The sequence below is a fragment of the Myotis daubentonii genome, chromosome 1 (genome assembly GCF_963259705.1).
Source record: "Myotis daubentonii chromosome 1, mMyoDau2.1, whole genome shotgun sequence".
Taxonomy (NCBI): Eukaryota; Metazoa; Chordata; class Mammalia; order Chiroptera; family Vespertilionidae; genus Myotis; species Myotis daubentonii.
Window position 1 is genome coordinate 231,047,797 of NC_081840.1, and position 14,256 is coordinate 231,062,052.

Sequence of the window (14,256 nt, forward strand, 5' to 3'; positions counted from 1 at the left end):
ATGCAGCTCCCCTGGCAGGTGCTCGGGGAACATCTGTTGGGTGAATAAACGAATACACAGCTTGGCGGAGATAAACGGCGGTCCATGTAAGGGCAGGAGAAGGCCTTTCTTTCTCTTGGCTGTGGCCTTCCTCAACGTATGAGAAGCACCTGGTAATGAAGCCCCAAGACTGTTAGCGCCTCTGATCCCAGCAGCCCCTCTGTTCAAACTGCAAGACAAGCCAAGCTGCTTTCAAGGCTACATTCTTGCGTCCCCCTCCTCCCTGCAGTTTTAATGACTCCGGGGAAATCGGGCCGGAAAGTTTCAGGTTAGTGGCAGGGCTCTTCTCCCTCCCTTTCAAACCCAAGCTGCCCCCTTCCGAACCCCTTGCAACTTAGCTCTAAGACCGTTCTGCAGGCTGTGAAGACGCTGATGAAGACGCCTCCCGAGGACATCTATGGCTGAAGGTCAGACCAGCCTTGGCTCCGCAGGACAGCCTCCGGGAGCTGGAAAACGCCAACGTGCATTCCCCGATTCCCTCTCCTCTCTTTATCGCTTTGCCCCGCTGCCATTTACCCTAATAACAGAGCAGCCCACTGTCTTGGGTGCCTTGTGCCATCCAACAGCACCTGGCCCTTTCCCTTCGGGGAAAGTAAAAATAAACGTTCCACATCTATCTCTTCTCTCAGGTGTGAATTCTTTCAGAGCGTCACCGGCCAGAACGCCCTAGCAGCCCGTCCAAGGCGAGGCTCACTCACAGATGCCACGGTCACCTGCTCCTCGGGCAGGCTTTGCAAAGGTGCTAAGTGAATGATTCGCACTTCCATGCCTATTTTGCATGTTTGATTGACATTGGGGCATCATTTTAAAACTGGGTTCCTTTCCATCTCCATTTGTACTTTTGTTGCTGCCTTTTGCCCACGGTTTTCAGCCCCTCCCTGAAAGGCACTGATCAGATGGCATCACCTGACTGTGTGGGCCCCATTCTAATGGATCCAGGCGGAGATAATGGGGCTTTGTTTTTCCAAAAGGATGGAGCTGTTTGAAGTGAATCACTCAGAACTCAGGCAATTATTCTGAGCTCTTAAAGCTGCTCGGTTGCTAGGAAACCACCCCGAAGCTGGAGCCTTTGTTCAAGTTTTCACCAGGTGGTTGAACCTCTGCAGGCCCTGCCCCAACATGTGGTGGTGGTGGTGGTGGTGGGGGGGGGGGGCGGCTCTAGGTCAACACTCTGGGGGCAGGTGTGGGGGCAGCCTTAGTTCTGGGCAGAGGACCCCCAGGAGCCGTGGCCGGGCATCCATCAGAATCACTTGCAGGGACCTGGGGTGGTGATTCTGCCCGGCCCGATCCTGGCTGGCTCCAGGACTCAGGTTTACAGCCCTGCAAAGTCCCCTCTTTGTGTCTCTGTCTCCTTGTCTGCAAAGTGCAGGAAGTCACAGCATCCTCTTTTGGGGTGCTGTGCGATGGAATGGGGTGACGTAGGTACACAGACCCCTCAGCACAGGGCACGGCTCTCAGGGGCCCACGGAAAGGTGGTGTCGAGGGAAGGAATGCTGGCGGGCAGCCAGGCCCATCGCCCAGTGGGCCACATGTCGGCCACGGCTCACGGACGGAGCCCAGTGGGTGTCAGGGCCTCGGCGCCCCCAGGCTGAGAACAGACAGGGTGACAGGGACGTTTTCATCTGAGCAGACAATGGCCTGTAGTTCGGAGAGGTCTGGAGACGGGGGCAGGGTCTGAGCATTACTTCACGTTGTTACTGGAAAGAGCCTGGCCTGTGTGGGCTCTTGACTTCGTGCAGGAAAGAGCTCACAGCAGAGTCCAGGTGACGAGGAGGGGTGCTTATGGAAGCTGGGACAGCGAAACAAGGGGGTGGGGGCGCAGACAGAAGCAGCAACGGAGAGCGGGGCGGGCGGCTCTGGCCGCTAGAAACCTTATAGGAAGGAAGTGAGCCCAGGTAGGTGCTGCCAGCTCACGGGGGAGTCAGGGAAAGGGGGCTTGGGGGACGGGTCCAGGGGGTTAGCCAGGACGATGTACAGCTGCCCAGTGCTCCCCTGGCTTCGAGTCTCTTGGGGTCCCTTAGAGTTAGGAGCTGCACACAGAGGAGGGGGAGGAAGGCGTGGCCGCTCCCGGAAGGGCCTGCTCCGGGCCTGTGCTTAGGCTTTGAAAGGCTGTGCGTTGGGCGGGCTTGGGGAGGGTCTCAGTAGAAGGCGCATCAGCTTTCCCGGCCTGGCCTCTCGGCGTGGCTCCCGATTGGCCGGCTCCAGGGCGGGTCATTAGTCCTCGCAGCTGGTCCTGGCAGCACCCACCTGGTTCTGTGCTTCTCTGGGCCTGGAGCCGAAATCCAACCGAGGCCTCGATATTATCTCCAGGGAGAAAGGTCAGGGGTCACAGGACAGCGCGATGCCAGGGGAGGAGAGGCCACCGGTTTTGTCCGTTGCTAGGCACCGGGGCTTTCCGCCCCGGGGACCGCCTGTATCTGGTATCTGGCTGTAAGTTGCTCGGCCGTGTGTCCCGCTGTCTGTTTCCCCATTCCACGAGCCAAGGAATTTTCCTGGCTCCTTACTCCCCGGCCTCATCGTGGCCGCCCACGTGTGCAGACCCAGGGGGAGCCTGCCTGCAGCCCACCCAGCCCAGGGGTCCCGCTCCCCACGAGTCCCTGGCCTTCTAGGCCCCCTCACCCGCCCAGCCACGATGTGGGTGCCAGCCCCTGAGTATTGCCGGGAGCTCCCAGCAGGATCCCACCTGCCACCCCCAACGAGGGCAGCGTGGAGTCCGATGGCTCTACCTCCACTGCCCTCTCACGTGTGCGACAGGCCGGCCGGGACCCGCCTGAGGGCCCTCAGCTGTGAGAGCTGCAGGAATCAGCCGGCGGGGCGGGAGATGGAATGAGGTGCCCGAGTGAATTCATTTTCCAGGGCCCGTGGGACAATGAGCAGCTTAGCACCGCACACCTTCTCTCTTACAGGCCTGGGTCGGGAGTCCGGCAGGTCTCCCGGAAATGGAGGTGTGGGCAGGGCTGGTTCCTGCCGGACACCCTGGGGGAGAGTCTGCGTCCTGCCTTTTCTAACCCCCGGACGAGCCCACGTTCCCTGCGCCGGGCCCCTTCCTCCAGGCGGTGGCTTCACGCCCCACCTCCCTGGCCCTTCCCCCCCGGGCGGCTCCAGCTCATGCTTCACCTCTCAGAACCTCGACTTCCTCGTCTGCACCACATTCTCACGGTGGATATGAAAAACCTAAAGATCCTGGGAGAGTGTGAGGACTTGGAAATCATGGGGGGTGATACTCGCCAGCTTCAAAACAAACTCCCCATGCTGAGGCTCATGGCCAAGCCCGAGCTCTGCAGGCCTCGCCCCGCAACCCCTTTCCCTCCCGAAACGACATGGCCGAGGGTGATCAGCTCCGTTTCCTCGGTGATGAACTCAGCTTGGCGATCACAGGCTGCACTGGGAGCTAGAGGCAGCAGAGCCTGGAGTGGTCCGGGCTTTCCTGCACCCAGGTGTGTCGCCTTGGGACCGGACCCACGCCCTGTGGTGGGCCTTGTCAAAACAACACCTGCCTGGCCAGTGTGGCTCAGTGGTTGGGCATCGACCTATGAACCAGGAGGTCACGGTTCAGTTCCCAGTCGGGGCACATGCCTGGGTTGCAGGCTCGATCCCCAGTGTGGGGTGTGCAAGAGGCAGCCGAGCCATGATTCTCTCTCATCATTGATGTTTCTATTTCTCTCTCTCCTGCTCCCTTCCTCTCTGAAATCAATAAAAATATAAAAAAAATAAAAATCTATACTAATAAAAGGGCAATATGCTAATTAGACCGGAAGACCTTCTGGGAGACTTTCCAGCTGTTCTTCCGGACAAAGCCATGGTGGTGGGGCTGAGGCAGAGGCAGTTAGGGGAGATCAGGCCAGCGGGTGGGGGCAGTTGGGGGTGAGCAGGCCAGTGGGGGGGGGGTGGGGGGGGTTGGGGGCAAGCCTAAACCAGCAGACATTTCCCGAGGGGTCCCAGATTGGAGAGGATGCAGGCCGGGCTGAGGGACCACCCCTCCTGGCACGAATTTCGTGCCCCGGGCCACTAGTAAATAAAAAACAAATACCATTCTGAGCCTCATTTTCGATGTAACATTTGTTATTTTATTGGAAAAGGCTGGTATTCACATATTTATAATTTTATTCAACAGCTGGACAATTTGTGAGACACCAAAGAAAACAACGCACCAACAACAGTCCAGCATGGTCTGTCTGTCCACGCCCCCCGCACGGCCCAGGCTGCCCTGCCGCCCCGGAGCGCTGACAAGACAGACAGCCACCGCCTCGCAAGGACCACGCGGGCCCCACAGGCACGAAGAGCAGAAAAACCAACCAACCGCCGGGAAGCAACGCCTGTGACTGTTTCCGGTCCTCCCGCCGGTTCCGGCTTTGCCCTCCGCCCTCCGCACCTTTTCTCAACACACACTTGGTTACTCAGTCTTCTCTGGACGTTATTTCCCAGGGATCCCAGGACGGGCTTTTCTTCAGGAAGATCGTTTTCTTTCTTTCCCTTTTTGGTTTGGTCTCAGCCAACGTTTAAAACAGACGTGAGGAGCCAGGAGCCGTGCACAGACCTCCCTCTGGGTCCTGCGTGGGATCTGAACCTGGCAGATGGAGCGTGTGAGATCCGGGGTCGGACAGCCCCCCAGCAGCCAGGTGCAACCTCAGAGGGAACCGGTCGTGCGAACATCCCAGCGGCCGGGTCGGGCCCTCAGAGCTGGATTCTGGCTCCCACAGGTTTCCAGACAACTGACCCCATTCCCGAACCTCTTTCCAAAGGGGGTGGGCGGAATCCGATCCGTGACTGTTCATCTTAATTGGAGGGGTATGTACAGGTCACGGTGGCCAGGCGGCCTGGTCTTGCCGTGAGACACAAACGTTCTTCATTCATTTGATTAGAAAAAGGAATGCACGGACCCTTCCCTGGTGTGAACGGCTGCCGGAGGCGAGTGCCATGCGTTTGTGCTTTGACACACACAGGTGGGTACACCGTCGCCCACGGAGCAGAACCCCGGGTGGGTCTATTTCCTGCGTCAGGTTACATCTTGTTAAAACAGAAAAGGCTGGGATTGGTGCGGCCTGTGCAGGCTGTTTTCTGAATCAAAGAGCACAGCCCGGTCCCGCTGCCCTTCCCGGCAAAGACCAGGGTGGGTGGTGGGTGGGGTGGGCGGAGCTGGTTTTGACGCCGTGGCCCCAGGAGAGTCCCGAGACGGTGGGGTCCCTACAGAAAAGGTGCCTAAAATGGTCCTAACATGCAATTTTCTCCGGGAGGTGGGTCAGTGCGTCCGCAGAGGAGAGAGGGGGCCGCGTGGGGGGTGGGGGGAGCAGGTGGAGGGCGAGCTCCTGAAGCCAGCAAACAGCGGGGAGCCCCCGGGGCTTCTCCATCCTCCACCCTGCACCTCGGCTCCGGGACCCGTCGTCCCACCTGCTCTGTCCCGCTCACAGGTGATGAGAAGCTTCCAGGCCTGGCTGTGGTTTCAGCGTGGGCCGCCAGCGTGGTAGGTGCACGCCGTGGGCAAACTGTGGGTCCTTCCGGGGCCTGTTTCCTCGGGTGAGCCGTGGGGGTGATGAACTGTTCACCTTCCCCTCCCTGGCACCTGGCACACGGTGAGCAGTAGGGGTGCGTGGAGGGTCACGATGAAGATTCCAGAAGGTCCTGGGCGGGGCAGGGAATCCCCACGAGGTGCCCGGGGCTGCACAAGCGCTGGGTGCACAGGGATCACATGGGTGTCCTGAGGCCTCGGGCCCGCAGCAGAGGCTGGGGGAGTCGGTGGGCGTAGCAGGCACACGCTCGGGAAGAGGGCACCCCCTCCACTCAGAACCCTGACGGACCGGGACATGGAAAGACATGGGAAGAACCTAAATGACGAGCCTGCGTCCCCAACGTCTCAGCATGAACTCACAGTCCCCACGCACAGGGGAGCCGCCGCTCCCTTTCGGATCCGAGGGCCCCGGCTGGCTGGTCTGAGCTTCATTATCTGTCCCGAGCCCCGACCTGGGGCCACGGGGAGGGGGTGCGTAAGGAACCGCTGGGGGGTATTAACCCGGAGACGTGAAAACCCTAATAATGCGGGAAAGACAGCGCGGGGTCAGGTACGAGGACGAGGAACCCTGAACGGCAAGGCCGACGACGCGTCCGTTTTGCGGTCTGTGGCTGTGAATCCCTGTTCTCCTCTTAAAGGCGCCGGGCCCAGGGAAGCTGGGGAGAGGCTGGGCCGCGGGGACCCCGCCCACAATGCACTGCCTGTGCTGCGGCTGCGGGCGGGGACCGCCGTGCGGGGACCTCTGTGCAGGGACCGCCGTGCGGGGACCTCTGTGCAGGGAGCTGCGAAGGCCGACGGGCGGCCGCTCACCTAGTGCATCTCGGAGTTCACCTTGTCCTGGAAGATGTACAGGTTGTTGGTGGCCGCGATGGCGATGATGTTCTCGGCCGGGTGCCACGCCGTGTGCAGGATCTTCCGGGTGAAGTCCAGGCTGTCCACGCTGATGTCGTCCCGCCGCCGCTTGCCGCCCACGCACACGCGCCGCGGCTTGAGCACGGCCCGGGGCTTGCTGCTCTCCCGCGAGGCCTCCAGGGTCACGTCCCGCTTGGTGTTGCGGTCGAACATGCGGAAGAAGTTGTTGTAGGCCCCGGTCATGATGACGCTGCGGAGAAGGGAGGCGTCAGGCGGGGACGCGGAGAGGACGCTGCCCCCTCCCGAGCCATCAGCCCCCGGCTGCAGAGCCAGCGCCCGAGAGGCAGCCTGGGGAGGAGGCCGGCCAGCCTGCCTCGGGGACACCCCTCGTCCTCCCTGACGTCTCAGCTGCCGTCGCCGCCCACACGTCAAGGCCGGAGCTGAAGCCCCGCGGGTGCTCTGCCCCCAACATCCGAACAGAAGTCTCCTGAACGTGCCCTTTGGCCCAGGAGCGAGAGCCCCAGGCGTTGAGATGGGGGGGTGGGGGTGAGGCGGGAGGGAATACAAGCAGAGATGCTGGGCTGTAAGGAGGCTGACCCTCTGTCCTCTGAGCAGCTGAGTGAATCCGTGAACGCTCTCCGCACACGGCTGATGTGCCAGTGTTCACAGACCTGCCCGTCCTGCTAAGGAGAACGGTCCGTCTGTCCGTCCACTGTCCTCACTGTGAAAACCAGGGGACGCCCTCTCTCCTCTCTCCTCTCCCCAGTGAGCCGGCCGCACGGAGCTCTGATCCGTCACAGATCCGTGGTGCTTGGGGCTGGCACGTCTGGGCCAAGGATCCCTTTGGTTCCCGCCCACGGGTGGCTCTGGCTCCGCTGCCCAGCCCGAGAGCCCACCACCCGCAGAGTGTGTTTGGGGTCACCTCCCTGTGACACCCACACTGCTTCCTCTGACCTCGTGCTCAGAGGTCACTGGGCAGCGTTTGGGGGCAAACCCTGCACAAACCGGCTGTGTGGGGGGGGGGGGCTGGGGTCCCTGCGGCCCCGCGGGCCCCCTGGGCAGCCTCCCTCTGAGCCAGGACAGGCCAGCCCTGCATGCAGCGGCCTCTCGGGTGCATCTGGGGAGCCGTGGGCATGGGGCGCGGCTACAGCGTTGGGACAGGTTCAAGCCTTGGACTGAGGAGAGGGGACAGTCCTCTCGTGGCCACGGGCAAGTCCCAGCTGGAGGGCAGGGCCCTCCCAGCACAATTAGCCAAGGGCTGTAGTTGTGAGCTTGAACCTGTGGTCTGAACACGTGGACCCACATGCCTTGTGCTGGAGTTCAGGTGCGTGTAGTTGAGTAGGGTTGGAACCCACGAGAATGCTGTAAACAACGTGATCACGCCCCTACTTTGCCTCGTGGCATCTGCTATAAAATAAAGACACGGCTTGTGGGCGCTGGTGCTGTCTCCTCATCAGGGAGCAGCGTCCCACTGAGACCCCCAGCGTTCATTCTCTTGTCTGTTTGTTCTAAGCCCTTCAACCCCCCACTCGGGGTCACTGACCCAGGCTGAGCTGGCGTGGCACATCAGGTGCCCTAGGGCTGCGGATGCCATGGCCGTGCTGGCTCCCCACACGTGGGGGTGGCCCAGGAGGGGGGGGGGTGGAAGGGGTGAGTCGGTTCCGCCTTTTGCAGAGACCTGTCGTCCTGGAGACAGGGAGTGGGTGGAGAATCGGTGTACTTTCTGGCTCAGCCCCTTTCTGTTCTAAAATCGGCCACTGGAACCTTAACGCATGTGCACAGAACGTTTTCCACTGAGACAGTGAAATGCCGTGTGTGGAGGCCCCACGGGCTGCGCGGGGGTGGACAGCGCTGCCTCCCACGGGCCGCGGACGCCCCCTCCTCCCAAGGAGTCCGCTCACCCTGGGGGGCCGGGCTGTGCTAATGTCCCTCAGCCGGGGCCCGGGAGACCTCACTGCCATGTGACCCCCCCGTGTGGTCGCAGGAGCGGCCAGCTGAGCCTGAAAGGCCGGGCGACGGTCACTGTGAGAGGCGTGAGGGCCAGCGGTGCCCCTGGGTGTCCAGGCGCCTGGCCGCTGTAGCCACCTGGAGGCCACGCAGGGTGTGACCCTCGGCCAGGTCATCCCGGGAGCGCCCTGGACCTGCCTGGGGGCTCTGCACGGAGACCAGGCTGGAGGAGGGAGTGGCCACCACACCCGGACCCGGAGCCGGCCTCCTGGAGGAAAGGCCTGGCATTAGGCCGGCTGACAGCCCGCCAGGACCCAGGCCCCTGTCCTGGTGGCTTCTGAGGCCCTGCCTTTGTGAGGCCACCCTGGGGGACAGAGCCGGGGCCAGGTGAAGGCGGCTAGGGGAGCAGGAGAGGCCACACTGCCCCAGTGCCAGCGGCCAAGGTGGGGAGCGGGGGGGAGCGGGGCGCAGGGTAACCCTGCCGTGACGCGTGGACCCTCGGGCGACTGCGGCCGTCCTCTGACACTGATCCCCGTGCAGCCACGTGGCCCCGAGGTGACGGGGAACAGCTCCCCGTGTAGGAGGTGAGGCAGCCCCTGTGTCCTGTAGGGAAGGGCCACTGGCCCAGCCGAGCGCTCGCAGAGCACCCATTGAGCTCATTCAAGCCATTTGCAACCCACAGTTGCTAATCCTGGTTCCATTAAGGGGCAAGGAGGATGGGGCCTCCTCCCACCAGGGCTGGGGTGCCCACGTGTGAAGTGCGGGCAGGAAGTGGTGGGCCCCAGTCAGCTGGGAGGCCTTGGGGCTCCTGTCCCAGGGAGCCAGGCATCGCCTGGCCACGCGCGCCTCCTGGTGGCCATGCGAGGAAGGGCAGGCAGCCTTCACAACCTGTGGAAACCCCAACACACACATATGCACACACACATATGCACACGCACACACGCACGCACACACACAATTGGATTTACCTTTTGCCAGCACTAAGACTTGAACCCCCAACCCATGACCTACTGGCATATTCATCTGGGAACCCCAAAGTGTCAGGGCCTACAGCTCAGGGCATCTGAGGAGCTGCCTGCATTGGGGTGTCTGGGGCCAGCCTGGGAAGGGCCTGGAGGAAGTGCCAGGGGTTCCCGCAGCCAGCCTCAGGCTGGCGCCCCCATCCTGGCTCGGCCCCCCTGTGAGCACCAGCTGGTCCCTCTGACTGAGAGCACTGTCCTGCTCAGAGACCTGCCCCCCCCTCCCGCCCCCCTCCCGCCCCCCCCCCCCTGGTGGGCCAGGGGATCCCAGGGTGGCAGCAGCGACCGAAGGAGTCCCCTCACCTGAACATACGCCTCTGCCCCACTTGGGCCCCCTTGCTTCCAGGTAGCCCCGCCCCGGTCCTGTCCCCTGGTTTCCAGCCCCCTCCCCGCACCCGCCTCCCCGATAGTCCCCGCGCGCCTGTGACCAAAGCCACCCAGGGCGGTGGCAGAGTTCTTACACAACACAACACCTGGAACCGGGGAAGCCCTGCCTGCTCCTGGCCACACAGGCGAGACCGGCAGGCTCCCGGGGGATGGACACACGGCCCTGGACGACACGTGGGTGAGGGCTGCCGGCGCTCACTGCACCCCTTCGCGCCCCCACACTGGGCTGGGCGGCAGGGGAGGGGGTGACACCGAACTGGCTCCGGTTGTGACCATGTGGTGGGTGACATCGGCTGCACTGGCCAGTGTGGCTTCATCCCTGCACCCCCTTGTCCCCTGGGCCCTGGGCTGGGCCTTCCCCGTCCACGCCCGCCCTGGCTGAGCCAGGCGATGGGGAAGCAGGAACCCACCCCAGGCTCAGGGCCAGGAGAGGCGCTGGACCTGGGCCTCCCCCGCCCCAGAAGGTGCAGGGGCTGGGACAGGGGTGCCGATGGAAAGAGGTGGTGGCAGGAGGAGGGGTGGGCAGACTAGTGGCTAAAGCTCTCCGCCCCACGGATGCCCCAGGGCCGGGAACAGCCCTCACCCGACAACCTGGCGGTGGGGCCCAAACTGACTAAACACACTTCCTCTACCGCCAGGAGAACCGGGCTCAGCGTGGGTGTCCCCGCGGGTGTAGCTACATTAGGGGACGGTCTGCTTCCTGCCCCAGGATGGAGAGCCGCGTCGCGCCAGCTGCAGGGAAGGCCGGCCCCCTCCCAGCACCTGCCAGGTCGAGGGCCCGCTGGGCGAGGTCGGGCGTTACCTGTCGCTCCCGTTCCAGGCGCATTCAAACTTGTCGAAAATGCAGTCGTTCTCATACAGGGAACAGAGCTTGCTCCGAAGGTAATCGTGGACCTGGCGCGAGAAGGGGGCCAGGTGAGTCGGGGCCCTGGCAGCCCCGGCCCCTCCACGGTGGGTCTCCCTGAGCAGCGAGGGGCTGTGCCCTCCGGTCTGAGGTCACTCCCGAGTCAGCCCTGCTCACCGGGAAGGGCCCACGGCCGGGCCCACGGCCAACCCCTGAGCGGTGGCCAGAGAGCGGACAGGCACAGTGACAAAGGAGACCGAGCCCTAGCTCTGCTGCTCCCCCGCTGTGTCATCCTGGACCAGCGGCTTGGCCTCTCGGAGCCTTGCCGCCTTCGTCCTTAAAGCGGCCACAGCACATTCCCCATGGGCTGTTCCGGGACCAACCGGAGGACCCCGCCTGGCGGGGGGTCGTGCCCTCTGAGGACAACAGTCACGTGGGCACGGTGGTGACCGTCACGGAGAAAAGGGAAAGGTGACCCGCCCTGCTCCAAGCACCGACCCCAGCTCATGGCAGATGCCTCCTCCTGCTCTCCCCGCACCTGCCCACCCCACCCAGGCCATCTCCCCAGGCAGCCAGGGGGATCCCTTTGAAACTAAGCTGGGCTCCACCTCTGCTCAACCCCACACACACAAAGTCCCCTGGGCTCCACCTATCACCTCTCTGACCTCAGGCTCCCCTTTGCTCGCTGTTCCAGGCAGCTCCTCGACAATCTGTGACCATACTGACCGTGTCCCTGCTCAGGGCCTTTGCACCTGCTGTCCCTCCTCTGGGACCCCCGTCCCGCACTGCTCATGCCTTACTTCCCTCGGGCTTCAGCACCCCACAAGCACAGGTGGCTAACAGCCAGCCACGGTGCCACAAGGAGCTGCGATGGTCCTTGCAGGAATCCATCCAGGAAAAGAGCAGAAGCTGAGGGAAGGGGTGATGGACCAGAATCATGCTGATGTCCTTGTGGGCATGTGGCTTCTAGCACCATCCTGTCCTCTCCTCTCCTCTCCACTTCGTGCTCCCCGCCCCAGGACACTTCCCTCCCCCAGGCCTTGCCAGGGAGGGCAGACAGGGCAGGGAGGTGCAGGGTACGGATGTGGGCTCTGACTCTGTCGCTGCCCACCAGTGAGCAGTGCCCACATATCCTGACCTCTCAGAACCCCCTCTTCCCCTCTGCCAAAGGGGGCTGATGGCACCCCCTTCCCAGGGACAGTAAGGAAGAGAGGTGACAGATGTTGAGTGTGTGGGACCCCCTGTGCACCTTGGACCACCATGAGGCTTTGGCGGGGCTGCTTGGGGTGTGTGGAGGGTGTTATTCTATTCGCACCTGCATAATCAAATCCTACCATCCTTCGAGGTCCAGCCCAATGTCACCTCCTCCAGGAAGCCTCCCTGATCTCCCAGCTAAAGACATAACTGGAACCACTTTGAAGCAACTTTATCACAGTCCATATTTCTTTCAGGTCCCTGTTTTATTTTACCATCCCCTGAATTTTTTTTCCTACTCCTTGATCTATCCGGATGAATCCTAACAGAAAAATACTGAATAAAGACTTTCCGAAAAGGTGCCTTAAAAGGCCTGTGCCCAGGACTGAGGAAGGTAACACACTCCCATCTCCCTCCCCACCGCGCGCCCTGGAGAGGGCACAGCTTGCCATCTTAACGCAGAACTGCAGGTGCGGCCTCCCCAGGCGGGCGGGAGGGATGCCATCGGCTGCCCCGGAATCATTTGTGCCCTCAAACTGTGCCCGGCCCAATGCTTCTCTTGTTGCCCAGGGCCCGGGACTGCAGGCCACTCACAAGCCTGCCTCGGGGCAGGGGCCGGCGGGCAGGGGCACAGAGCTCCCTGCCAGGCAGGGCTGGGCAGGCCTCCTCCCTTGGCCGAGCGACGTCTGCTTGATTTCCTGAGCCTCAGTGTCGTCACCTTTAAATGGGCGTATGAAAGCCCCCCCCCCATACGTGGGAAAGCCCCTCCGTGGGAGTTCCCAGCACAGGGGAGGTGGCTGGGGGTCTCCACGCCACAGCCCACCTGGTAGGTCTCGATGGGCCTCGCCTCCATGTTCAGGTCCCAGACCTTGACCGTGAGATAGTCCCGGGTGAGCATGTACCGGCCGCTGTGGCTGAACTTCACGTCGGACACGGAGGAGATGATTTCTGAGAAGAAGGAGCGGTTGCTGGGGTCCTCGGGCTCCTCGAAGACTGCGGAGGCAAAAGGAGACGCCCGTCACCGTCACCGCCGCTCCTGCCACGGCCTCGGGGCCCCACACGGCCGTTCCCACCCTGTGCGCTCGCTGCGCGGTCCTCGGTCACCCACCAAAGCTCCCCTAGGGGAGAACAGCAATGTTTATCGAGCACGGATTCCGAGCCAGTCCGCGCCGAGCCCTTCTCTGGATCACTGCATCTCACCCCCAGAAAACAGTATTTCTATTCCCACTTGATAGCCAAGCAAACGGAGGCACAGGGGGCTGAACCCCCGCCCGAGGTCTGGAGCTGGAGGGACGGGTGGAGGCGGATTCTGAGCGAGCGGCGCGGCTTGCTGCCCTCTACCGCCACCTAGTGGTGGTGCTGCCGCCAGCACGGTGAGGGGTCCGGACAACCCCGGGCGCTGGACCACGTCCCCCGCGGGTCACCTTCAGCCTCTCCGACCTCTGAATTCTGACTGGGCATCGCAGAGTCGTGCTCTGCGCCCCGGGAATAATAATTGCACCGACGCCTTGGCTTCTGCAGGCGCAAACACCCGTCATTTTCTTTGAAATTTCTGATACGGACATTTTTTCACCAACTGACAGCAGCGGCCGCTGCACCCTCGCCCGTGTCAGTCCCGTCGCACTCACAGCGGGGCGTCTCCCGGGCGTTGTAAGAGGACCGGGGTCTCCCCTCTCCCTGATGGACCTGCCAAGGGCATTTCACGGTCATTGCCGCTGCCGAGAGTTTAAAGGCACCTCCCAGAGCGCTGTCACTGTCATGGGCTCAATCCCCACCCCCCCCCACCCCAGTTATTTTACAGTTGGAGGCTCTGAACCCACAGAAATCGCACCCTACTTGTTTTTAACGACTCCGCGTAATTAAGCGCTCTGGGCCCTACTGGCCGCCTGCTCTGTGGGTGTCTCCTGGTGTCACTGCTGTCACACAGGGGGCCGGGTGGGAAGTGCAGGAGGCCGCCCATTGTCTTCACTAGCAGAGAAGTGCCAACAAGGAGCCCGGACGCTGGTGAACCTTGAACCCACGGCAAGGGCCAGAGTTATGCACCGAGTGTCTAGCCCAGACAATGGGGCTCAAGCTATTTCCTGATCAAATAGTCTCAGAGTAAATCCTTCTAATATTTACTGACCTTTAAGATTGTCTGTTACTGCAATTACCTGCCTGCCTAAGAGCTACATGTGTATCCAATATTGAGTAAAAGGCTGGCGAGGCCTGGGCACCAGTAGAAGTCCTTTCTCTTGCACTGGGCTTGCCCGCCTGGCCCCCAATATTTCCAAATTATTATTTCTTGTCTCATCTCTTTCATTTGCTTGCGGCCCCTCCTCCAGATCCCGTGAAGACTGAGAAAGAGCACAGGTCCATGGGCAGGAGACTATCGGAGCCTCTATCCTCGTTCTGCCTGGCTGTGTGACCCTGGGGAAGTGTCTTAACCTCTCTGTGCCTCTATGTGGTAAAAAAACAATGGCCCCTCC

General features: G+C 62.1%; 1 protein-coding gene across 3 annotated transcripts in view; it reads right to left on the minus strand.

The window, feature by feature from the left end:
- Window positions 1–5,508: 5,508 nt before the first annotated feature.
- The window catches only part of PPP2R2C (protein phosphatase 2 regulatory subunit Bgamma), an 83,348-nt gene continuing 74,600 nt past the window's right edge, over window positions 5,509–14,256 (minus strand). The window contains exons 7-10 of one of the 3 annotated variants that reach the window (XM_059675935.1): window positions 12,612–12,781; window positions 10,553–10,644; window positions 6,356–6,647; window positions 5,509–5,825 (exon numbers count right to left, since the gene is read on the minus strand). In XM_059675935.1, the coding sequence (XP_059531918.1) occupies window positions 6,356–6,647; window positions 10,553–10,644; window positions 12,612–12,781 (554 nt within the window). In that variant the 3' untranslated portion in view covers window positions 5,509–5,825. Of the gene's footprint in view, window positions 5,826–6,306; window positions 6,648–10,552; window positions 10,645–12,611; window positions 12,782–14,256 lie in introns of those variants that run through there. The other 2 variants (XM_059675944.1, XM_059675927.1) reach the window with 2 other exon arrangements.